At 39.8% G+C, this 26,397-nt stretch overlaps 1 protein-coding gene and 1 non-coding gene across 2 annotated transcripts; both read left to right on the forward strand.

The window, feature by feature from the left end:
• The first annotated feature begins 6,426 nt into the window (after window positions 1-6,426).
• On the forward strand, window positions 6,427-8,111 carry LOC132535889 (large ribosomal subunit protein uL16-like). The gene is made up of 2 exons (XM_060183414.1): window positions 6,427-6,478; window positions 7,741-8,111. The coding sequence occupies exons 1-2, from the start codon at window positions 6,427-6,429 to the stop codon at window positions 8,055-8,057; spliced, it is 369 nt and encodes a 122-aa protein (XP_060039397.1). The 3' UTR covers window positions 8,058-8,111.
• LOC132536044 (small nucleolar RNA SNORA70) lies at window positions 7,556-7,689 on the forward strand. The gene has a single exon (XR_009547733.1). It is a non-coding gene; the product is annotated as a small nucleolar RNA SNORA70 (small nucleolar RNA).
• Window positions 8,112-26,397: the final 18,286 nt, after the last annotated feature.

Raw genomic sequence — 26,397 nt, forward strand, 5'->3', positions numbered from 1 at the left:
GTTACTGGATAGGACAGAAATAAATCAAGAGAGGAGGGGAAAGCAGAGGAGGAAAGAAAGATAGACACCTGCAGACCTGCTTCACCTCTTGCGAAGCGACCGCCTCCCCCCGCAGGTGGGGAGCTGGGGTCTAGAACCAGGATCCTTACATTGGTCCTTCACTTTGCACCATGTGTGCTTATCCTGCTGCGTGACTGCCCAGCCTCCAACTTTATTTTTTTCTGAGTAGCAACAGGCCAACAATCTACACCTTAGATAATCATAATAATAATAATTCAATAATGGGACCATAATTTCTAGGATATCAGTATTTTCCTCAATTACTAATAGATTTCTCCAGAAACCTATCAGAAACATCTATTAAGAAACTCACAATTAATCTACATATAGGAATATGAGAAATGAATTAGTAAAGCCCAAAAAGGTAATGAACAAGATTTTGAAGATGATACCCCCATGGCGTCATTCCCAAAATTTGAGTCTATTCATATTTTCAGGCCTAACAAATTAATGTCAGTCTATTCTATGCTAATTAAGGTCTCATGGACAGACTATATCTTACCAAACATAGAAGAGACTGATATGTAAAACACATTCAAATCAATTCACTGATAAATAAGTAGCCATAAACTAATATAACTGTAATTGTCCAAACTGTGACACTTTCAAAAGTGAAAAGGGGGGACTCTTAACAATTAAGGTAGAACACAAAGTTCAGGGGCCCGGTGGTGGTGCACCTGCTTGAGTGCACATGTTACAATGCGCAAGGACCCAAGTTCGAGCTCCCGGTCCCTACCTGCAGGGGGAAAGCTTTGTGAGTGGTGAAGCGGGGCTGCAGGTGTCTCTCTGTCTCTCTCTCCCTATCTCCCTCTCCCCTCTAGCTTTCTGACTGTTTATCCAACAAATAAAGATAATTTTTAAAAAAACCTAAAAAAAGAACACAAAGTTCATATTACAACTGTAAAACATACAGATGCATATATGATCACTTTACCCGTCACTCAAATATGAATCTTCATGGTCCAGTATATCTCCTACCTTGTATCAAGCTCTCTATGAAACTAAAACAATAAATAAAAAAGTTAATGTGGTCCAGCATAAATTTAGTGTCAAAAGATATGGAGACTTCTGGGCATGGATAAATTTATTATGGGAGACAGGCAAGCATAGTGCCCCTAAACCTATCTGTTGACGGTAATATGTGCATGGAACTCAGGCCTAGTCCACTTGAACAGATTTTATTTACTCATTTTTATTTTATTTCCCCATTGATGAAGACTGGGCTTTTCTACTTTGTTTTGTTTTGTTCTTCTTCTTATAATTAACTTCCACTGTCTTACCATTGTAGTTGGAAAGGACTCTTTTTTTTTAAATTTCTTTATTGGGGAATTAATGTTTTACATTTGACAGTAAATACAATAGTTTGTACATGCATAACATTTCCCAGTTTTCCATATAACAATACAACCCCCACTAGGTCCTATGTCATCCTTCTTGGACCTATATTCTCCTCCCACCCACATATACCCACCCCAGAGTCTTTTACTTTGGTGCGATATGCCAATTCCAGTTCAGGTTCTACTTGTGTTTTCTTTTCTGATTCTGTTTTTCAACTTCTGCCTCAGAGTGAGATCATCCCATATTCATCCTTCAGTTTCTGACTTATTTCACTTAATATGAATTTTTCAAGGTCCATCCAAGATAGGCTAAAAACGGTGAAGTCACCATTTTCTATAGCTGAGTAATATTCCATTGTATATATATACCACAGCTTGCTCAGCCACTCATCGGTTGTTGAACACCTGGGTTGCTTCCAGGTTTTGGCTATTACAAATTGTGCTGCCAAGAACATATGTGTACACAGACCTTTTTGGATGGGTGTGTTGGGTTCCTTAGGATATATCCCCAGGAGAGGAATTGCAGGAACATAGGGTAGGTCCATTTCTAGCCTTCTGAGAGTTCTCCAGACTGTTCTCCACAGAGGCTGGACCAATTGACATTCCCGCCAGTAGCGCAGGAGGGTTCCTTTGACCCCCACAACCTCTCCAGCATTTGCTGCTGTTTCCTTTTCTGATGTATGGTATTCTCACAGAAGTGAAGTGGTATCTCATTGTTGTCTTTATTTGCATTTCTCTGACAGAGACTTGGAGCATTTTTTCATGTGTTTCTCAGCCTTTTGGATCTCTTCTGTGGTGAATATTCTGCCCATGTCCTCTCTCCATTTTTGGATGGGGTTATTTGTTTGCTTGTTGTTGAGATTTGCAAGTTCTTTATATATTCTGGCTATTAGCCTCTTGTCTGATGTATGGCATGTGAAGATCTTCTCCCATTCTGTGAAGGCTCTCTTGGTTTGGGTAGTAGTTTCTTTAGCTGTGCAGAAGCTTTTTAATTTGGTGTAGTCCCATAGGTTTATGCTTGCCTTGGTCTTCTTTATAATTGGATTCGTTTCATTGAAAATATCTTTAAAATTTATGTGGAAAAGAATTCTGCCAATATCTTCCTCTAAGTATCTGATAGTTTCTGGTCTAACATCCAAGTTCTTGCTTGACCCACTTGGAATTTACTTTTGTATTTGGTGAAATATGGTGGTACAGTTTCATTCTTCTGCATGTTTCAACCCATTTTTTCTAACACCATTAGTTGAAGAGACTCTGATTTCACCATTTAATAGTCTGGGCACCTTTGTCAAAGATTAGATATCCATAAGTATGGGGGCTTACTTATGGGCTCTCAATTCTACTCCACTGGTCAGTGTGTCTATTCATGTCACAGTACCAAGTAGTTTTGATGACAATGGCCCTATAATACAATTAGAGATCTGGGAGTGTGATGCTTCAGGTTCTGTTCTTTCTTCCCAAGACTGTTTTGGCAATTCTAGGTATTTTCTGGTTCCATATAAACATCTGTAGCATTTGTTCTATTCTCCTAAAAAAATGTGGTTGGTATTTTGATGGGGATAGCATTAAATTTGTATATGGCTCTGGGTAGTATATTCATTTTGATGATGTTAATTCTGTCAACCCATGAACATAGAATATCTTTCCACTTCTTTGTGTGGAAAGGACATTTGATATGATTTGAGATTCATTGAGATTTGTTTTAGAGCCTAACATAAGATCTATCCTGGAGTATATCCCATGTGCACTTGGATAAGAATGTGGATTCTGCTGCTTCTTGGTGGAATGTTTTGTTTATATCTATTAAGTCCACTGGTCTAATGTGTCGCTGAAGGCTGATGTTTCCTTATTGATTTTGTGTCTAGATGATATATTCATTGATGTAAGTGGGGAAATAAAGTCCTCTACAATTATTGTACTGCTGTCAATTTCTCCCTTTAATTCTGCTATTATTTGCTTTATATATTTAGGTGCTCCTATATCAGATGCAGAAATATTTACAAATACTGCATTTTCTTGACAGATTGACAACATTATCATTAAATAATTCTCATTATTTGTATTTCATGACATTCTTTGTTTGAAGGTCCCCTTTGTCTGATAAAGTGGATTGTGTTTTAAGTTCCTAGACCATGAAATATACATTCCAATATTACCTCCCTGAAGAGGTAACTGAGTCACTTTGGTTTAAGTGTTTATGAAGTCTTTTCAGCCTCATCCACATCAAACATAGATTTCTTTCCAAGTACAGGTGTTTAGTTTTGTCCATTAAGTACTAGAATTAAAATCACCTTCTGGGATTGAAACCAGGGAAGAGCAAATCTCTGAGTCTATGACTTCATCTTTATGTACTGATAAAAAAAAAAGTGTTTCTCTACAGTGACTTAGCCAAGATTATGTTAATGTCATGTGTAATATATAGTTAAATGAAACATCATTAAATGGATTAAAGTAATTGTAACATATTTACTACAAACTTGACTGGTGATAAGTAAAGGCGATGTAGAGAAACAACTGAACCTCTGCTTGGAAATAGTAAAACTCTGACATCTATAAGACACAAATGAAAATAACAGTCCTTTGTTTAGGATATCAATAGTGAGCACTCTGTAGTCATGTGCTTATAAACACATCAACAACATAGTAAAAACCAAATCAAATGGTAACTAAACAATAGTACTTGTAAGATATTCTAGGAGATCATCATTATAATAAGGGAGTAAATTTTGCTTAGGAAACATTGAGGATATTATGACTAGTGAAATTTCCTCGATAGTAGAAAATTGTGCAAAGGCTTTCAGAGGAAAGAGGGGCACTGTGATCTCAGTCAAAGATAGTAAAGCTTGCAGAGCGTAGAGTGGCTCATTTCAGTCATCAGGGAGTTTGCACATTCGCTGAAAATCTGTGCTTTATCCAAGTAAATCACCTTCTGAAAAGGACTTTGGGAGGTAATGCTTCTATTGGATCCTGAGTCCGAAATGAATGCCGACAAGTGTTTGTGACCCTAAAGACTCAATGAGGAATAAAATCAGATTGTTTAAGAATAACAGCAAAAAAAAAAAAAAGTCCAGGGTCAGGAAGGTGTAAATGTAAATTAAATACAAACAATGATAGACAATAAATTACCAAAGAAGGTTTTGGGAGAATATAACTATAATACTCCTCATCTCTAACACCAAGAAGTGGTAAACCAAAAATTCTCACCCATGCTTTCTCCCTTTCCTTGTACTACAACACCAGCCAGCTGACCCCACCGGGCTCCCACTGTCAATCAGATGATGTGGGCTTTTCTTTCATGCTCTGGGGCAGTAAAAGTCACATCCAGACCTTCATAAAAGATAAGAGATGTTTTTTAAACCTCATCAAGAAAATCTGAGCCAATTCTCATCAAAATCAGGTAGAGTTATGATATAAGCATCTCAGATGTTTGTAGATCAAATATGAACTATTTTTAATGTATCTGTGTGTTGTATTTAATGGGACAGAGAGAAATTTAGAGGGGAAGAGGAGATAAAGAAGGAGAAAGTGAGACACCTGCAGCACTGCTTCAACACTCATGAAAGTTGTCCCACTAGGGAATTGGAAGGTAGCACAGCGGGTTAAGCACACGTGGCACGAAGCACAAGGGCTGGTTTAAGGATCCCGGTTTGAGCCCCTGGATCCCCACCTGCAGGGGAGTCGCTTCACAGGCAGTGAACAGATCTGCAGGTGTCTATCTTTCTCTCTCCCTCTATGTCTTCCTCTCCTCTTTCCATTTCTCTCTGTCCTATATAACAATGACAACATCAGTAACAACAACAATAATAAAAAAGGCTACAAAAGGGAAAAAATAAATAAATATTAAAAATACATATATATTTGAAAAAAAAAAAAGAAAGTTGTCCCACTATAGGTGGAGATGGGGAACTAGGACCTGTGTCTTTGCGCACAGTAACATGTGTGCTCAGCTAGGTGCACCACCACCTGGTCCCTAAAATCTATCTCGTGAACCCATAAAGTGTACAGGTTATAAACCCATGAAGTGTACAGTGACCCTCCAGCATAAGTGCACTCCATGGTATGACTGACAAGTGCTGGCTGTGTCAGTCTTGCCGCTTTGCCATTTTAATTTATCACTCTAGGCTAGCAACTGAAAAGGAAGGCTGAACAGAGATGTTTCATTGTCAGTCCAGAAGAGTTACTCACTCCTTCTGTTCCTCATTCATTAGCCTATAGTAAATGGATGGCTTCTCTCACTTTAAAGAGCTCAGTAGGGTATTGGCGAACATTAGAAAGATCTGGTTCAGGGAAGCACTTTCAGTACTGTGAATAGGAAAAGCAGTTTGTATACAATGAACCTCAATGAGAAGCAATGCTCACAGATTTACGTATAAAACCATCCACCTCTTCCTCTCAAATATTTTCCCTGCCAAATTTAATTGGACTAAAGCAGATAAAGTTGTTCAAGCATGGAAACCAGTAATTGTTTGTAATTCATAAAGAGAATAACGCACACAGAACACTTCTAGAGAAACTACCTGTATGCAAAGAAATACATTACAAAAGAAGAAGAAGAAGAAGGAGAAGGAGAAGGAGGAGTGACAAACATGTGCTTTTTATAGTTTATTTATCTATAGCAAAAATTCAAGTATCTGTGCCTTGGGGAAAGCAGTCATGATAATCCCTGTCCATTCCCATCACTATAGGATATAATTTCTAGGGCCACATCCCAGCTCTAAGCTCATAGGAACATCAGATTTATTTTCCAAAGCTTTATCTGCATGCTAGTCAACTAAATTGCCCTAAATTGCCAAGTTTATCATGCCCCGGTAAAGTTGGATAAGAGCCATTTCCTCATTTTCCATTCTGACAATTTTTCTAAAGTTTGGAATAATGGTTGAAATGTTTTTTTCTACTACATGTAATTAACACAAGCCTGAGAGTCAAGCAATAATTCTAACTGTGCCTATGAAAGATGAATCCATTCACAAATTCCATCTAGTTAATTTTAATTGGGTTGTTTCTATGCACCAGGTGGTATTCATGCAACATGATGGAGTCAGGACAAAAAGGTGAACCAGTGTGGGTCACAGAAGAATATGGTATGACTTGTACAGTGAGCAAATGAAGGTAAATAAAACTGTGTTCAATAGCATCTATTTTTTAAGCTGGCAGACTTTTCTGGAAATGGATAAGAATAAACAATCCAAAACATCATTTTTGACAATCAGAGAAATAGATAGTAGAGATGTTTTATTTCACTACCACGAAACCATTTTGGGAACACATATTTCTACAGAATAACTGTAATGACGACATCACTGAAGCACCATGCCAGGAAATTTCTTCACAAATGTACAATAAGACTTAAGTAAATAAGCCACGAAAACACCATATTTAAGAATAATAGGAAATGTCACAAACGTGAAATGCTTTGGGAGACTGTGGATTTAGGAGGAAGCTTTAGGAGAATGAACAACAGCAGCGAACAGTGAAGCATTCACAACACATCTGCAGGAACTTTATTCTTCAGGACAGAAAAATATGCTCCTCATAAATTGTGATTCTATTATTTCACCATTAAATCTAGAATTTATCGGAGTGCAGGCAACACACAGTTGGCACTATTCCAAACCTGCAAGTAATTCTCAAAGTTACAGAGGGAATCTTAACTCTGAAAACCTGGAAATCACGCTTAATTAGTTTCTATTTGTCGGTAGTTGACAACTGATGATAAAAGGTAACATATATACCTGTCATGACAACCCACTAGGGGACAGGCTTGCTTGTAATCAGCACTCAAAGACGCAACCTGCTTGAAAGAAGTGATAAACAATACATTGGAAGAATTTTCTGCAACACCTACCCCTCAGCGAATGTCTGTTTTCTGACAGGGAAACTGAAGTCCCCCATCAGAAGATAATGTTCAGAAATGGCTCTTCTTTCTGGACTGCAGTCTATTCTTTTGAGTTTAACTATAAACAAAAGTTCTTTTAAAATGAGGAGAAAAAGAGTAGATACCCTGTTTTCCCAGGGTTCCAGAAAAAGAATCTTCCAAACTTGATCACACTGTGTAATCTGTGAAGACTCTTTTCCAATCTCATTATTATTCATTTGCTGAGTGCTTTAATTCCTCCCCTCAAATCTGATGTGTTTTTATGTGTTAAAAATTAAATTCTCTGCAGCCAATTAAGCAGACCTTGCTGCCATCCCCATGGTGCCCCGTGTGCAGTGGCTGCAAACAGCAGCCTCCTTGGTAGTGTATGCAGCCTGTTGCTTGTGCAGGCTGCCCTAAGGGACCCTGGAGACAGCCCTTTCTACTCTGTTCATTTTATGCCTGACATCCTGCTGTCCCTATCCTTAGGCTCCAGACAGGGATGTGAGGTGCTTTTGGGAAGCCCCAGGGCACCCTGGCCAGAGTCCACAATCGGCCAGGTCATCATGTCCATTCGCACCAAGTTGCAGAACAAAGAGCATGTGATCGAGGCCCTGCACAGGGCCAAGTTCAAATTCCCTGGACGCCAGAAGATCCACATCTCCAAGAAGTGGGGCTTCACCAAGTTTAAGGCAGATGAATTTGAAGACATGGTGGCTGAAAAGTGCCTCATCCCAGATGGCTGTGGAGTCAAATACATCCCCAACCGCGATCCCCTGGACAAGTGGCGGGCCCTGCACTCCTGAGAGCCTCAGAGGTGTCCCTTAATCAATGACAATAAATCAAGATCCTGCTTAAAAAAAAAATTAAGCTCAACTGAGTAAAATATAAAGGTCGTATTGATCTTTTTCAATGACTCCTTGATCAGAAGGAAATGGGAACAAAGGAAGTTATATAGGTCAAAATGTGGATTGGTTATTGTATGGTTATGTAAATTCCTTCAGGAAGAAATAGAAAGTCTGCTGGACAAATGATCTAACTAGTGCTGATCAGGACGTTCTTAACTGACTAGCTGCAGATCCCATCTTTGGGAAGCCTCCAGATAAGTTAAATCTCATTTTGTTAACATGGAACAGAATTATGGGATGTGATGAGAAAAGTAAAAAAATCAGAACTCTCCCCTTACATGACTCTATAGCATATTAAATATGGCTATGTCTTCCTTTTTCTTTTTTTCTATTTCCATTTTATTTGATAGGACAGAGAGAAATTGAAAGGGGAGGCGGTAGAAAGGGAGAAGGAAAGACAGACACCTGTCAATCTGCTTCACTGCTCCTGCACTTAACCAGAACAGAAAGGGGAAACACAAAGTAGAACTTGGAACAAGTCTGGTGTGTTGCACCAAAGTAAAGGACTCTGGGCATGGGGATGGGGGAAGGTGTCTTCATTCAGGTTCTAGTGGATGATGGTGGAGGACCTAGGCTGAGGATGAGAGTGTTTTACAGAAAACTGGGAAATATTACAGATGTACCAACAACTGTATCTACTGTAAACCATTAACTGTCCCACTCCCCCCCAAATTTTAAATTAAATTAAAGAAAAGAATGGAGGTACTGTGAACTGAAGACTTAGAGGAGAAAAGCTAGAAGAAGTAAAGAACTCTTGCACAATTGCTTCGTGTTACAAACAGCTGTACAACATCCATGCCTACATAGAGAAGAAATAGCAGGCAAAATTTACCTTAACACCATTACCTAACACCTTGACTATAACTTGATGCAGAGGTACCCCACTTTCATTTGGAAGAATCACAAGGATTGAGCCAGGCCTTTCAAGCATAAATTGGCCAGTCATAGACTATAGGGGTGTGACTCAAGTCAGACGATGGCGGAGGAGAGATACTCTCTGTTTCCTAGCTACAACCTGGTAGGGTATATGTTGCATATCCCATTGTCACTTCCACATTTCATACAAGTATTTAAACTCTGGGAGAATGGATGATGGGGATGGGAAAAGAAGCATGAATACCTGTCCTGCCTAGCCCAGTGTTGTTGGAGATATTAAATGGAAGATGTTTCTCTTTTGAGGATCACCTGTGCTATTTATCTTTCACTTTCTTGGCTGTGCTTTCATTCTGACAAAAGACTATTGTTCTGCTTACCAACCTGTGTATTTAATGGCATGGAACTTTCTTTCCACTCACTGGGACAAGACCCGTTCAGATCTGAGAATCCCCAAGAGTTCCCCTGGTAACAAACTTGGGTCCTCATCAAACAAATCTTAAACTCTGTCCATAAGTCAGCTTTCCACTGCATTTATGATTTTTCAGTGGATGCAATGACTCTAATCCAGCTAACAATTTTTACAGTAAGGAGACTAACTTTAGCTGAAGTCAATGGATTAAAAAAGTCCTGGCTATCAGACTGACAAGGATGCAGAGGTTACACAGGCTCCTGTGCCAAATATGAATAGACATGGGCCTTCGGTCAGATCAGTGGGGTTTACACTTAACAATATTTATATACTTTTCCCATATTTGGGAACTACTCTCTGCTTTCTAGTCCTATTCCAGCTTTCTAGTCCTATATCCAGCTTTCTAGTCCTATTCTCAATTCTGACACCATCTCCCCAGATAATACTTTTAGCTCACTTGCAAGTTATCTGTCAGGATCACACAAAAATTAGTAAAGTCATGGGCCCCCTGGAATATACCTAAAATAGATATCCTAGCTCTTTCCACCATGGAAATTCCAAATATCATCTGCTACATTCTTACCTTTAGGTTCCTGATTATTAAACTATTTGTTCTGCTTTATATCTTAACGCTTTCCACAATCAAGTTGCAGATACTACCATGACACCAATCTGACTTCCCTGGGCAGATGACCTCACCAATGTGTCCTGGAACCCCACCTCCCCAGAGTCCTACCCCACTAGGGAAAGATAGAAACTGGCTGGGAGTGTGGATAGATCTGAAATGCCCATGTCCAGCAGAGAAGCAATTATAGAAGCCAGACCTCCCACCCTCTGCTCCCCATAAAGATCTTTGGTCCATACTTCCTAAAGGAAAAGAGTAGGGAAACTTCCAATGGATAGGATGGGATATGACACTCTGGTGGTGGGGGTTATATGGAATTGTGTACCACTCTTATCCCACAATCTTGAAGATTATTATTAAATCTCTAATAAAAAAGCAAGTCTTGATTAAGGAACTAGGTGGTGGCCACCTGGTTAAGTACACACATTACAGAGTGCAAGGACCCGGGTTCAAGCCCCTGACCTCCCACCTGCAGAGGGTTGGTCCCCAGGATCGCAGGTGTGTCTCTGTCTCTTTCCCTCTCCATTCTCCCCTTACCTTTCAATTTCTGTCTCTACCCAATAATAAATAAATAAATAACACATTTTCAAAAATCCTGATTCATATTTAATTGATAAAGATAGTCCAAATGGTACTTTTTCCAAGGCATAAATTATTTCAAGGTTTCTACCTATATTTTTAAACAGTCTAATCTGCTTGAGGTTTGTATTTTCTCAGTAACCATATTGTCAAATCAGTCTGGGATTTGGGATTTAAAGGATGATTGTTGAGATCATAAGTTGGACTTCTTAGGTAAGAAGAAAAGTCAAGAATGTGATTGTTAATTGTACCCAGTAACACAAAAGACACACGTATAACTTAGGTCATTATATACATCCAGATCCTCATTTTCTCAAAATCTAATAAGGATGGAGAACCCTTTTTATGGCTGTTGTGGTTCTAGCTGTACACCAACAGATCACATTTGACCTCTAAGGAGTGAAAAGTGGGACAGAAATTGAAATTTACATGGTTACACTTTTTCCCAATACCAATTCCTTTATTTTCTTTGACTGGAACAACTTTAAGCCATCTTCAGAATCTCAGATGAAAAATTAACTTCTGCCTCCCTTCCCTCCCTCCCTCCCTCACTGTGTCCCATAGCAACTTATTTTCCAACTGGAGCCTTTTTCACTGATACAATGGATATAATTTGGGAGTCTTTGATGGAAGGACTTGAAAGAGTCATTAACTTCATTTTGCTTCATTTGTTTTCTAAGTCAGAGAGTCCCAAAGAGAACTGCTGTGAAAAATAAAAGCATCTTAATTGACTGCCTTGAAGCCATGCAGGGCAGGCATCAGAGAGAGAGGCATCTCTTGAGGATGGAAAGATATAGGACTTCAACTGCTATCTAACGTTGTACTTCTCCCAACTTGTGCCAGACTCTACCCTTTTTCTCTAGCTTTCAAATGTCTGCCCTTAATTATTGGCTCTTCCTTTGCAATCCAGCACCCACCATCTTTCTGGGAGTTGAAGATTTCAGGTTTCTCTTATGAGTATTTTAAATTGATCTGATTGTAACAGAGCAGGAGACTGATGAGAACTGTCTCCCCGCCTCCACCCCCAGTCTGCAGGCCTAGAAACTACCTTTTCCAATCCCACCTACACACCTGGAAAACAATGGAAGGTGATTCACAAGAGAGGAGATAGCTTGTCTGATAAGGTGTAGCTGGGAATCTTTTAAAAGGGGACAGAAGGACAGAGGGGGAGGACATTTTGGGAAGAAAGATGGCATTTCTCCCCCTCCGTATTGTGCAATGCTTATTTTTTCATAAATCATCTTTCTGTAGCGGAAATGAGGTTGTGACCTTTTATGAACTGCAGGCAGATGAACTAAAGATTCCTATTCTAGCTCTAATTCATTGACTGCTTGAGATTTGCTTTTTGTTAGAAACCTTTAGTCTGAACAGAAGTGAAAGAAGAGTCTGTTTCTCTAATATGGTATTTCATTGATTCTATGACACATTTTTTTCCACATTTAATATTTCTGAAATGGGATACATCTTAAAATTTCTTGGGTGAAATAATATTTTGGCATTTTTATTCTGAATGGCACATAAACAATGATGTTTTATAGCTAACTGATTAATGACATATTTCATTCTGTGAAATATGGTAGTATATTAAATAACTGCAAATCAGTTGGCAATTTGTGAGTTCCAATGAAGAAATAAATAAAAAAGAGTCTGAGTAGCAGGCTTGTAGAAGAATAGTTTGGATTTGTTAAAATCATGTGCTATCCATAAAGACCTTTGGGCTATATTCCCAGAGGGATAAAGAATAGGGAAACTTACAGTGGAGTGGAGGGGATATGGAACTCTGCTGGTGGAGATTGTTGTATTTTATTGTTAAGAGGGGTACAACTCCACACAATTCCCACCACCAGAACTTTGTATCCCATCTTCTCCCTTGATCACTTTCTTATTCTTTATCCCTCTGGGAATATGGACCCAAGGTCATTGTGGGATGTAGAAGGTGGAAGGTCTGGCTTCTGTAATTGCTTCCCCACTGAACATGGGTGTTGACAGGTCGATCCATACTCCCAGCCTGCCTCTCTCTTTCTCTAGTGGGGAGGGGTTCTAGGGAATTGGAGCTCCAGGGCACATTGGTGGGGTTGTCTGTCCAGGGAAGTCTGGTGGGCATCATGCTAGCATCTGGAACCTGGTGGCTGAAAAGAGAGTTAACATATAAAGCCAAGCAAGTTGTTGACTAATCATGAACTTTTCTTCTTCTTCTAGCATTTGCCCTTCTTCCATAGCCAGTCAACAGTGTCAGGTTGAGCCTGATGTAAGGTTTCGAGACCTCCTTTGAATCTGGAGAGGTGGCAGTCGTTGACTATGTGGGTCATAGTCTGTCTGTAGCCACAGCGGCAGTTCGGGTCGTCTCTGGCTCCCCAGCGATGGAACATAGCAGCACACTGGCCATGGCCTGTTTGATAGCGATTGAGGAGGGCCCAATCATAATGTGCTAGGTCAAAGCTGGGTTGACGCTTGCAGGGGTCTGTGATGAGGTGTTTGTTCTTTACCTCAGCTGACTGCCAACTCTGTTTCCAAGAGTCTGGAACAGAGAAGTTCAGTGTAGGCATAGGAAACCAGATTGGGTGACGAGACGTCAAGCGTTGGACAGGGTGGGCGAAGATATCCGCGTATATTGGCAGGTCCGGTCGAGCGTAGACGTGGGAAATGAACTTAGATGATGCCGCATCCCGACGAATATCTGGTGGGGCGATGTTGCTAAGAACTGGCAGCCATGGAACCAAGGTGGAACGGATGGTTCCAGAAATTATCCTCATGGAGGAATATAATTTGGAATCGACCAAGTGGACATGGGGGCTATGGAACCATACTGGGGCACAGTATTCTGCAGTGGAATGGCATAATGCCAGAGATGATGATCGTAGTGTGGAAGTGCTCGTGGCCCATGAGGAGCTGGCCAGTCTTGCAATGATGTCATTCCTCGCGCCCACCTTTGCTGCAGTTTTTATGAGATGTTCGTGAAATGACAGGGTGCGATCGAGAGTAACGCCAAGATAGACTGGCTGGGCTTCATGCCGGATTCTCGTATCGTCAAGCTGCACATTAAGCTCACACTAGGCCGAGGCATGGTGTAGATGGAAAACAGATGATACCGTATTTGCAGTGCTAGGGATTAGTCGTCATTTTTTACAGTAATCAGATATCAGAGACATGTCTTTCGTGAGTGTTTCCTCGAGGATGTCGAACTTGGATGCCTGAGTTGCACAGCAGATGTCATTGGTGTAGATGAACTTCCTTGAAGAAGTTTCTGGGAGGTCATTGATGTAAATATTAAATAGCGTAGGAGCCAGAACAGAGCCCTGGGGGAGGCCACTTGAGACAAGTCTCCATCTGCTAGACTTGTCACCCAGATGCACCCGGAATCTTCTGTTTTGGAGAAGAAACGATATAGTGTTGGCCACCCATGGAGGCAGGCATCTTGAGATCTTGACTAGGAGACCATGATGCCAGACCGTGTCATAGGCTGCTGTGAGATCAACAAAGACAGCACCCGTCTTTAAATTCTTCTGGAATCCATTTTCAATGTAAGTTGAGAGGGCCAGGACTTGTTCGCAGGTAGATCTTCCTGGGCGGAAACCAGCTTGGGCGGGTGATAGGAATTTCTCTGTAAGAGGAGAAATTCATGACAGAAGCAGCCTCTCAAGGAGTTTGTAACACACGGAGAGGAGAGAATTTGGTCTATAGCTGGCGGCCAGTGTTGGGTCTTTCTTTGGTTTCAAAACTGCTATTATCTTCGCAAGACGCCAAATTTTGGGCATAGATTCGTATTCCAAGATGTGGGACAGGAATGTAGTGAGCCACTTCTTTGCCGCGGGGCCCAAGTTAAGAATGAGTTCTGGGGTGATGTTATCATAGCCAGCAGCCGTTCCCGGTTTAACCCTCTTCAAAGCGCCTTCCAGTTCAGACAGTGTAAAGGGAGAGAGTTTTGGAGATGGACAAGATAAACGGAAGTGGGATGACCACTCATGGGAAATTTCTCTTTTCCAGACTGGGTCGATCATGAACCTAAAGGCTGGAATAGTGCAGATGGAGAGTTGCAGGGGTGTCTCTGTTTTGTAGATAGCTAGTAGGCATATTTTAGTTATAGTCTAAAGGGCCTGTAGCTATACTAGTTTTTTATTTTTTTTCCCTGAGCCTGAAATGTGATATGCTCCATATGGACTTGCTGATTTTCCTTCTTCTTTTTTTTTTTTTTTGCCTCTAGGGCTATTACTGGGGCTTGGTGCCTACACTACAAATCCACTGTACCTGGAGGCTATTTTTTGCCTTTTGTTTCCCTTGTTGTTTATCATTGTTGTTATTGCTGTCATTGTTTTTGGATAGGACAGAGAGAAATTGAGAGAGGAGGGGAAGACAAGACACCTTTTTTCCCTGTCATTGTTGTTATTATTATTATTGTTGTTGGATAGAACAGAGAGAAATCAAGGGAGGAGGGGAAGACAGAGAGGGGGAGAGAAAAATAGACACCTGCAGACCTGCTTCACCGCTTGTGAAGTAACCCCGCCCCCACACAGGTGGGGACCGGGACTCGAACCGTGATCTTTACTCTGGTCCTTGCACTTTGTGCCATGTGTGCTTAACCCACTGCTCTACCTCTAGCCCCACTTCTGTTCGTGTGTGTGTGTGTGTGTGTGTGTGTGTGTGTGTGTGAAGTTGGGGTGATTTACAAGGTTCTTGATGTAGGGATTGCCTTTTCTCTCAGCATAACAAAGTCCAAACACTAAACTGATGCTTTAAAAAAAAATTGAAGGTGGGGAGGGCTGTGTATCATCTGGTTATACACTTCTCTCTCTCTCTCTATCTTTAATATTTTATTTATTGATTGATGAGAAAGATAGGAGGAGAGAGAAAGAACCAGACATCCCTCTGGTACATGTGCTGCCGGGGGATTGAACTCGGGACCTCATGCTTGAGAGTCTAATGCTCTATCCACTGAACCACTATTGTAAGCTTTTCTATTGTCATTTAGGAGTCTCCTTTCTCCCTTTCTTTTTCATCTCTTATTTGCAGTGTGGACTTTCTTCTTTATTGACATTTTTCTTTCTTTCTTTTCTTTTCTTTCTTTCTTTTTTTTTTTTTGGTAGGGTAGAGAAAATTTTATAGAGGCAAGGAGGTTGAGAAGAGAAGACAAAGAGAAAGACACAAACAGCACTGGTACACTGCTCTTGAAATTTCCCCTGTAGGTGGGAAGCAGGAACTTGAACTTGGGTCTTCATGTATGGTAACATGTGCACTCAACTGGGTGCACCACCCAGCCCCTTGACATTTGTTTACTCTTCCGATTTCCTTCTTAAAACATAACTACATTTAAATCTATTTCCTGTAATTTGTGCTCAGATCCTATTTAGATATATATTTTTTAAGTTTTAAGAATGTTAGTACTTAAAATGGACTTAGTTCTGAATTATTTGGGCCAGTTGTAGGTCCATTCCCTGTCTTTTGTCGTCCTCACAGATTTCTCACTTTTGTGTGTGTGTCTGTGTGTGTGTGTGTGTGTGTGTGTGTGTGTGTGTGTGTGTGTGTGTGTGTGTGACTGAAAGGTATCCTTAAGATGACAGTATGGGAGATTTCACTGGGATTTGACAATTTTAATTTTTTTTTAACTTATAGTTATTGTGAGGTTTTGGCATCCTGTGTGTTCAAGTTATACTGAGTGCTTTTTCTATATATAAATACGCATTTCCTGTCTAATCATTTGATGTTGTTTTAGTAAAATATAGTGGGATTCTGGTAGCTTGGTGTCTACCATTCCCTTCAACTACCTAGAACTTCTTTTAACTTTTGTAACGCTTCAAATCACTTTTTCAGAGTTTGTAGTCTTTGCTAATTTGGAAGCTTTAGGAAAGCAAGCAACATGTTTACCTTATTCTGTTCTATGTCTTCTACCCAGTATAGGTAAAATTATTATAGAGTTAAAAGTACACTAGCCTTGGGGCCGGGTGGTGGCACACCTTGTTGAGCACACGTATTACAAATCGTAAGGACCCAGGTTCGAGGCCCTGGTCCCCACCTGCAGGGGGAAAGCTTTGTGAGTGGTGAAGCAGGGCTGCAGGTGTCTCTCTGTCTCTCCCCCTCTCGATTTCTGGTTGTCTCTATCCAATAAATAAAGACGATAAAAAAATTAAAAAATACGCTAGCCTAAAGTAAAAACTGTTAAGATACGGAAGATCTGCTTAGTTGCCTAATCTATTAGGGTTTCCATTATTTGAAGCCAAGAATCTCACAGCATTGCTGTTGAACAAGACAATATATGAAAGCAGCTGACAATAGTTATTGTCCTGTCCATGTTTAGCTAACATATAACATATGAATGCACCCGCACGTGCGCACACACACACACACCATACTTAAAGATAAAACTATATACAAAACTTTCTTATATCATATAATTCTGTACATTTGGTTATTAACTTAAGTCTTCCTACTTGTGAAATTAAAAAAAATTATTATCTTTATTTATTGTATAGAGACAACCAGAAATTGAGAGGGAAGGTGCTGATAGGGAGAGAGACAGAGAGACACTTGCAGCACTGCTTCACCACTTATCAAGCTTTTCCCTGCTGGTGGAAACTAAGGGCTTGAACCTGGGTCCTTGAGCATGTGTACTCAATCAGGTGTACCACGACCCACCCCCATACTTGTGAATTTTTCTAACTCATCAGCAATGATTCTTTTCTTGTAATAAAAGCATTTCATACCCTATTTCAGTATTTAGCTTGGGAGGGCTGGGCGGCTGTTCACTTAACAGAGCACATACATTATCATGCATGAGGACCAGGCTTTGAGCCCCCATTCCCACCTGTAGAGTGGAAGTTTCACAAGCAGTGGAGCAGTGCTGCTGGTGATCCTCTTCCTCTCTATTACTCTCCAACTCTATCATAAGAAAAAGAATGAGAAGGAAAAAAAAAAAAAGGGCCACCGGAAGCAGTGAAAACAAATAACAAATAAGTGTAACTTTGGAACACTCCTCTTGTGTCTTTTTGCTTTAATAAAAGATTAATAAAATGGTTTGTGTGGTGGTATACTTAGGTGAGCACACAAATTAGTTAGTTACCATGTGCAAGGACCTGGGTTCAAGCCCCGACTCCTCACCTGCAGGGGAGAAGCTTCACGAGATGTGAAGCAGGTCTGCAGGTGTGTCTGTTTCTCCCTTCCCTCTCGATTTCTCTCTGTTTGTACTCATCCATACATAAAATATTTTTTTTTAGATTCAGAAAACAAAAAGAAAAGTGAGATTATATTTATTTTTCCAGATAGGTAAGCAATGTAATTTTCATAGTTTATCTGTTCATCTGAAAAAAGCTAGTAAAACAACAGCTTAGCTTCATATTGAAAATTTAGATATTATAATAGTTAATTACTTAGTAATTTATAATCTCACCAGTTGAGAGTTGACTATATATTGGTCATTATTTTAAATATTTTAAAATATTCACATAGAAAAGTAAATATTAGTAAAATTTGTAATAAGTGAACTCAGAAAAAAATTGCTATGTGTTGGTTGTGCAAGTGGTAAATACTACTTATTTCTATCACACACACTTTTTAAAATAATTTTAGTAGTAATTTAATAATGATTGGCAAGATTGTGAGGTAAGAGGGGCACAATTCCATACGACAATTTACCCCTCTTATCAATAAAGGAGTTTGTATTCCTACCACACAGTACCTTTGTGGTTTTCATTAGGGCCTTTCCAATCCCTGCAGGGGGAAATGAATGCTACAGTGAGAATAAACAATGAAGCACTTGTTATAAAAAGGAAGCAACAGACCCAAAATGGAGTCTTTCATGACAAGCACCAAAACCTGAAACCTAATTGCAGTTTCATCCTCTCCCAAAATGGAATTTCCAAAATCAACTACCTTGAGTTTGCTGGTAAACACCAATGTGATAATCAGCATGTTAAAGTCTCTGCTTTGGGGGGTTGGACGGTGGCACAGCGGGTTAAGTGCACATGGTACAAAGTGCAAGGACCTGCACAAGGATCCCGGTTGGAGCCCCCAGTTCCCCAACCTCCAGAGGGGTTGCTTCACAGGCGGTGAAGCAGGTCTGCAGGTGTCTGTCTTTCCGCCTCTCTGTCATCCCCTCCTCTCTCTATTTCTCTCTGTCCTATCCAACAACAATAATAATAACCACAACAACGATAAAACAAGGGCAACAAAAGGGGAAAAAATAGCCTCCAGGAGCAGTGGATTCGTGGTAGTACAGCAAAGTGCAAAAACCAGTGTTAAGGATCCCGGTTTGAGTCCCTGGATCCCCACCTACAGGGAGGTTGATTCACAGGCAGTGAAACAGGTCTGCAGGTGTCTATCTTTCTCTGCCCCTCTCTGTCTTTCCCTCTGCTCTCCATTTCTCTCTGTTCTATCCAACAACAATGACAATAACAATAATATTAATAATAACAACAATGATAAACAACAAGGGCAACAATATAGAAAAAATGGCCTCCAAGAGCAGTGGATTCATAGTCCAGGCACCAAGCCCCAGCAATAACCCTGGGGCAAAAAAAAAAAGTCTCTCCTTTCTCCTGAGGTAAGATGGTTGTGCCTAGAATACTCTTTCTTTTGTTTTGCTAACAAACCCTCTTTCCAACTACAGAAATATTTTGTACAACACTTGGCAGTCTTTCCACCAGCTAGATGGGATGGCTGCCTGATTCGCAAAGCACATAAGAAAACAAATTAGATCTATAAATTTATTCAGATGAGTTTTGTTTTTCAATACACAATGTTACTGAGCAACCCCGTCTTTCTTCAACAAAAGCTGAAGAAAATCCAAGGAAGTACAATACTCTCAATATAAGACAAATCAAATGGATACAAATAGAAGGAGAAAGAAACCTGAACAACATAACAAAAGTAGATAGTAATAACATACACAGGCTAGTGGTGCATAGTTCATTGAAAATTGTAGCATCATGGTATTTTCTATTTAAATCCTAACAATGACCCCCAGCTTAGAGTAACAATCACAGACAATTTAGTGCTTTAATTTGTGGTATATATAAATACAATAGATTACTCTGCAGCGATTAAAAATAACAGAGTCATCTTCTTTAACTCATCTTGTATGGAATTTGAGGAAATCATGTTAAATGAGATATGCCAATAAGAGAAGGACAAATACTCGATGCTATCACTCTTAGGTGGAATTTAAGAAATAAAGTCAGACCTCCACACCTACGGACATCTAATTTTTTATAAGGGGGCCCAAAGTATAAAATGGAGGACGGAGACTCTCTTCAATAAATGGTGCTGGGAAAAACTGGACTGAAACATGCAGAAGAATGAAACTGAATCACGTTATCTCACCAGAAACAAAAGTCAACTCCAAATGGATCAAGGACCTGGATGTTAGACCAGAAACTCAAATATTTAGAGGGAAACATTGGCGGAACACTTTCCCATCTAAATCTCAAGGGCATCTTTGATGATATAAACCTAACTGCAAGAAGACTAAATTAAAAACAAGTCAGTGGGACTACATCAAATTGAAAAGCTTCTGCACAGCAAAAGAAACCATCACCCAAAACAAAGAGACTCCTCACAGAATGGGAGAAGATCTTTACATGCCAGACATCAGACAAGAATTCTTTGGGGAAACTAAGGCTTTTAGGTCAAGGAAGCTCTAAGTATAACAGAGCAAGAAGAGATTAAAAATCACTGTTGAGAGTCGGGCGGTAGTGCAGTGGGTTAAGTGCATGTGGTGCAAAGCACAAGGACCTACATAAGGATCAGGGTTCGAGCCCCCGCCTCCCCACCTGCAGGCGAGTTGCTTCACAGGTAGTAAAACAGGTCTGCAGGTGTCTACTTTCTCTCCCCCTCTCTGTCTTCCCCTCCTCTCTCCATTTCTCTCTGTCCTATCTAACAATGACGACAACAATAATAAAAACACGAAGGGCAACAAAAGGGAATAAATAAATAAATAAATAAATAAAATTACTGTTAAGGAATTCTAGTTCATATCTATTATTGTTTAAGAAAGAAACTCCAGTTTGCATCTATTATTGTATGTTATTGCTAAGAAAGGAACTTTAGCATACAGCAATTAGAGTTAAGAAAGGAATTCTGGTTTGACTGTTATTGTTTTTTATTTTTCCACTTTATTGGGGAAGGTTAATGACTTACAGTATAGTTTTTAACACATAAGTACCAACGTCTCATTTCCCCTAAGAAAATTATGGTATATACACACAATGGAATACTGTGAAGCTATTAGAATGATGAGATTATTAGCATGCCTACAATGTATAATGGCCCAGGTTCAATCCCTTGGTTCCCCACCCACCCCACCCCCACTGGAGGGAAGCTTCACAAGGGGTAAAGCAATGCTATAGGTCTCTCTTCCTATGTCTCTCCCTCTCTCTCTCTCTCCCTTCCTCCCTTTCTGTCTCCTCGTTCCCTGTCCATTTCTCTCCCTCTCTATCCAATATAAATACATAAATGTAACATATTTTTTAAATGATGACCTCTCCTTTACCACATCTTGGATAGACCTTGAAGATATCATATTGAGCGAGCTAAGTCAGAAAAGAGTAGGAAGAATACTGGATGATTCCACTCATAGTTTGACTATTAAACACTTGTCTTTAAGAAAGGAGTTTCATTTTCATCTGCTAGTATTAAGAAAGGAACTCTGGTTTGATCCTTTCTGCAAATCCTGGCCTAAATAGAAACACCTGGCTTAATGGGATAAGCTTTTAGCATATGACTGACTCTGAAAGTGTGTAATCCTGCAAGTACACAGCGGAGGTAGAAACTATTTAAGAGTAAAAGAACAATGAGGAAAGAATGATCTTGAGAGATTTATCTCCTTTTCGCCCATTGTTAGTGGATTTTTAAAATAAAGTTTAAGAATTTTGTTTCAGGGTTGAAGAAATAGCATAATGTTTATGCAAAAGATTTTCATGCCCAAGGCTCTGAGGTCCTAAATTCAATCCCCAGCACCACCATAAACCAGAGCTGAGCAGTGCTCTGTTTTCTCTCCTTCTCTGTATCTCTCTCTCATTAAAATAAAGTGAATAAAATATCTACAAATCAATAAATGAATTTTAAAATAAAGTTAAGCTTTAAAATCAAGAAAAAGAATTTTGTTTCTTTTACAAGTTGTATGCAATATTTTTTTTTTATTTTTGCTTTTTAAAAAAATTTTTACTGTTTCTCAGGAGAAGTTTTTTCCTGCTCTTCTTACTACTTAATCACATTTGGCTCAAAATAGTTGGCACATCTAGAGTGCCGTAATCTCATCTCTATCAATAACAAACCACACCCACATTTAGAGAATTTTTAATTACAGAGGTATACATATATTTTTCTTTTCCTCATAGTTCCATGAGTCTGTTGTTTCTATGATTTCACCTGAGCTCATTTATGCTGTGACTGTCAAGCTGCTGTTGACAAATATCCCCCTGAAAAGTCAGAAATCAAATGCCATTTAACTCAGCTTTCGGCAAAAAAAAATTTCTTAGTGCATTAATGTGAAATTTAACAAAAAAAAAAGTGGTTCAATTTCCATCAAAGTGAACAATGCCTTCAAGTGGTGTGTTTGTCAATGGGGGTCACAACATAGCCTCTTACTTAGAATGCCTCTGCAATGTAAATTTTCCACTCCTCCATTTAATGAAACCTTTCCACCCTCCCATTGAGTCTGCACTGGCCTTGTGACTTGCTCTGACTAATAGAATGAATTGGAAATGGCCTGTGCAAATTACAGGCTTAGGCCTAAAAGGACCTTACAGCTTCCATGATTACCCTCAGAATGCTGCAATGAAATTATTACAATAGAGCCAAAATAGACCTCTTTGGTTTATCAACCCACCGTTAACAAAAGCTCACAACCAGATTTGTGCTAGAGAGATGGTTTATTAAAATAAGTATTATAGCTTGGGGGTGATAGCATAATGGATATGCAAAAAGACTTTCATGTCTGAGGCTTGGAAAACCCAGGTTGAATTCCCTCCTTCCCACCTCCCTCTACCAGCACCACCACTAGAAGCCAGAGCTGTGCTGTGTTCTAGTAAATAAAATGAAATTAAATTAAATTAAACAAAACAAGTATTGCACAGTGTGGAAGTGAAGAAAATGTCACATTTCTTCCAAAGTCCCCTTCCCCTCAGTGTCCTTGCTTCTTTTTAGAATCTTCTAGTTGTAGTTACATGCTGTCAAGTAACTCATTATGTAAATTATTTCCCATTGTTTTTCAGTGGAACAGGTCGGGTTCTTTTAATCTTCTTGTACCACATATGAGAACTGGTATGTTTTATGCAGAGATGCAAACCAAGCTGACAGCTAGAACCTATTGGAAAACACTTGAGTAGGGGTCTTTGTGTAACACAGAAAGAGGCAAGTCAAAGTGATTATTGAGATAGTTAACAGCCATACTGTTAAGATAGAAGCTTTGGTTTGTATCTGTTATTGTCCCTTATTGTTAAGAAAGAGATTTTAATTTACACCTAGCAGCTGGAGAGATTTAAGAAAATTACCTGTTCCATTTCCTCTCATCGGAGGAAGGCGTGATTTGAGAGATATGTCTTTCTACATATTGGCCAATGGATCTTTTTTCAATAAAGTTTTATTTACCAATAGTTTTGTCTTAATACTAGGTTTTTTTTTTCTCCCTCTTTTTTTTTACCCACAGCCCAGACAATTCCCTGACAACAGTAGTATAAATGGGCACAGGTGAATCCTAGGAAATAATTTTTACAACTATAATTAAATTTGAATTGTAAAAATTTGCCCTGCAAATTCACCAAACTGTGCTAAAGATTTCCTAAATTTGGATATGGCTTGTTATTGAAGGAGATGGGAATAGGTCATCCCAAAATCTGTCACCTTGCTGAGGCAACTGGGAATGAATATAATCAAGCAAGTGGGTGTTATATAGAGGGAAAGGGAGCAGGGAAGGCTGACCCACGCTTTCCACCCTTCTAAAACTTCTTCACACATTATCTCAACAAAGAATTGAGGAGAGAGCATGATTTTCAGGCACTTTAAACTTTATTGGGGGGGGGCATAGAGAACATCCACATGTTAGGGTGTGAGGGAAAAATGGATACAGGTATAATTATAATGGGGGGGGCAGGTGGTGGCACACCTGGTTGAGAGCACATGTTACAGTGCGCAAGGACCCGGGTTCAAGCCCCTGCTCCCCACTGCAAGGGGGAAGCTTCATAAATAGTGAAGTGGGGCTGCAGGTATTTGTCTCTTTCCCCCCTCCTCTCAATTTCTCTCTATCCTATTCAATAATAAATAAATAAAATATTTTAAAAAGAATAAATCAAGGGGGAAATGGGTACAGGTATAATCAAGAAATTGCTAGCATAGTTCAGAGACCAACTCGGATAGTGGTTATGCACCAGTACATTAGAAAGGTTAAAAAATTAACCAGACCTAGAGTAGGAATAAAGCTAACTTTCTGCTTCTGTAAACCCTGCCTCTTGCAGTAAGGTAGGATGTTTGTTTCTGGGAAAACAAGATGTTTTTGTACCAAGATGTGGTGCAAGCCTAAAAGCCTCCCAGTCATTAGATTTCAGGTAAATGAGCCAAGTTCCAGAACCTGTACAAAATACTGCATGTAACCAATGCTGGCATATGCTGCAAAAAGTATAAAAGGATTCCTGTGACTGTATTTAGGCCTTCAGTCCTTGGGGAGCACCTTTGTGAGTCTTCCTTGGGCTGGAACCTCAGCTGAGTAGGCTTAAATAAAATTCATACTCAACCACCTGACTTGGTGTGGAGTATTGTGATTTCTGTGTGGAGAATTCTATCCCATTACAAGGGCATGACAGAGACAGACAGACAGACAGACAGACAGACAGACAGACAGACAGACAGACAGAGTAAAAAAAAAAAAAGCCGAGTTACCATTTACATGATGATATGGACAGAGAGCAGATAGGGCAGCCAAGAAGTTCACAGACCTAGTTTTTTAAACCCAAGGCCTGCCTCTACCTTTCCAAGCCACACATGGTGTCACCACTCCCATTTTCTGAGTGGTACTCTCCAGGTATTTACTACCTGTCCGATCTACAAGGACATTAAAAATAGTTATTGTTACAAAACTATCGTTAGGGAGTAGGCCGGTAGTACAGCGGGTTAAGCGCATGTGGCACAAAGTGCAAGGACCGGCATAAAGATCCCAGTTCAATCCCCCTGGCTCCCCACCTGCAGGGGAGTCGCTTCACAAGTGGTGAAGCAGGTCTGCAGATGTCTATCTTTCTCTCCCCCTCTGTGTTTTCCCCTCCTCTCTCCATTTCTCTCTGTCCTAACCAACAACGATGATATCAATAACAACAACAATAATAACTACAACAATAAAACAACCAGGGCAACAAAAGGGAATAAATATTTTTTTAAAAAAACCTGTTGTTAATATCTACCATTGCTAAGGTGGAAACTCTGGTTTGCATCTATTATTGCCTAGTAATGTAAAAATTAAAAAAGAAAGGAGGGGATATTAATTTACATTTATTGGTGCTAAGAAAGGAATAATGGGGAGTCGGGCGGTAGCACAGCGGGTGAAGTGCATGTAGCACAAAGCACAAGGACCAGCATAAGGATCCTAGTTCAAGCTTCCTGCTCCCCACCTGCAGGGGTGTTGCTTCACAAGTGGTGAAGCAGGTCTGCAGGTGTCTATCTTTCTCTCCCCCTCTCTGTCTTCCACTCTTCTCTACATTTCTCTTTGTCCTATCCAACACCGATGACATCAATAACAATAAAAGCAATAAAAGTAATAACTACATCAATAAAACAAGGGCAACAAAAGGAAATAAATAAATAAATATTTTGAAAATTATTTAAAAAAAAGAAAGAATAATGGTTTGACCTTAAAACAGTGTAAGAAAAGTAGCTCTGAGGCCAGGAGATGGCACAGCTCATGGTTACAATGTGCAAGGATCTGGGTTCAAGCTCCAGTCCCTACCTACTGGTGGAAGGTTTCATGAGTGGTGAAACAGTGCTGCTGGTGTCTCTCTGTCTCTTTCACTCTCTATCTCCCCTCCCCTCCCAATTTCACTATGTCTCTATCCAATAATAATATAAGAAAAAGAACATGCACATACTCAAAATAATTTTCTTTTTTAAAATAGGAGCTCTGTTTACCACTGGTGGCCCAGTGGATAAGTCACTGACCTCCTAAGAAAAGAGATCTGCTAAACATCTATTAGTTAAGAAGAGAACTGTAGGGAATCCGCAAAGCGCAAGGACCAGCAAAGCGCAAGTACGGTTGGAAGGATCCCGGTTCGAGCCACCGGCTCCCCATCTACAGGGGAGTCACTTCACAAGCTGTGAAACAGGTCTGCAGGTGTCTTGTCTCTCCCCCTCTCTGTCTTCCCCTCCTTTCTCCATTTCTCTCTGTCCTATACAACAATGACAACATCAATAATAATAACAACAATAACTACAACAGTAAAACAAGGACAACAAAAGGGAATAAATATATGTAAAAAAGAAGAGAACTGTAGTTTAAATATCATTATTGTTGATAAAAATAACTATAGTTTGAATATCCATGCTGGGAAGAGAAAGGAACTCTAGAGTTCACTGTCATAAAGTACTTCACTGAATGGAATTTTATCATATGATAACTCTGAGGACCTAGAATTCAGCACATAGACATAGGAGAGGGAAAAAAAGAAACCTATATAATTAGAGATGAGAAGAAGATGAGGGAAGGGGAGATTGAGAACGACTATGAGAAACTTACTTATCTAGTCCCCAACTGAAGAATCCATTTGAAGGGTATACCTCTGTTT

The sequence above is a fragment of the Erinaceus europaeus genome, chromosome X, assembly GCF_950295315.1.
Source record: "Erinaceus europaeus chromosome X, mEriEur2.1, whole genome shotgun sequence".
Classification (NCBI taxonomy): Eukaryota; Metazoa; Chordata; class Mammalia; order Eulipotyphla; family Erinaceidae; genus Erinaceus; species Erinaceus europaeus.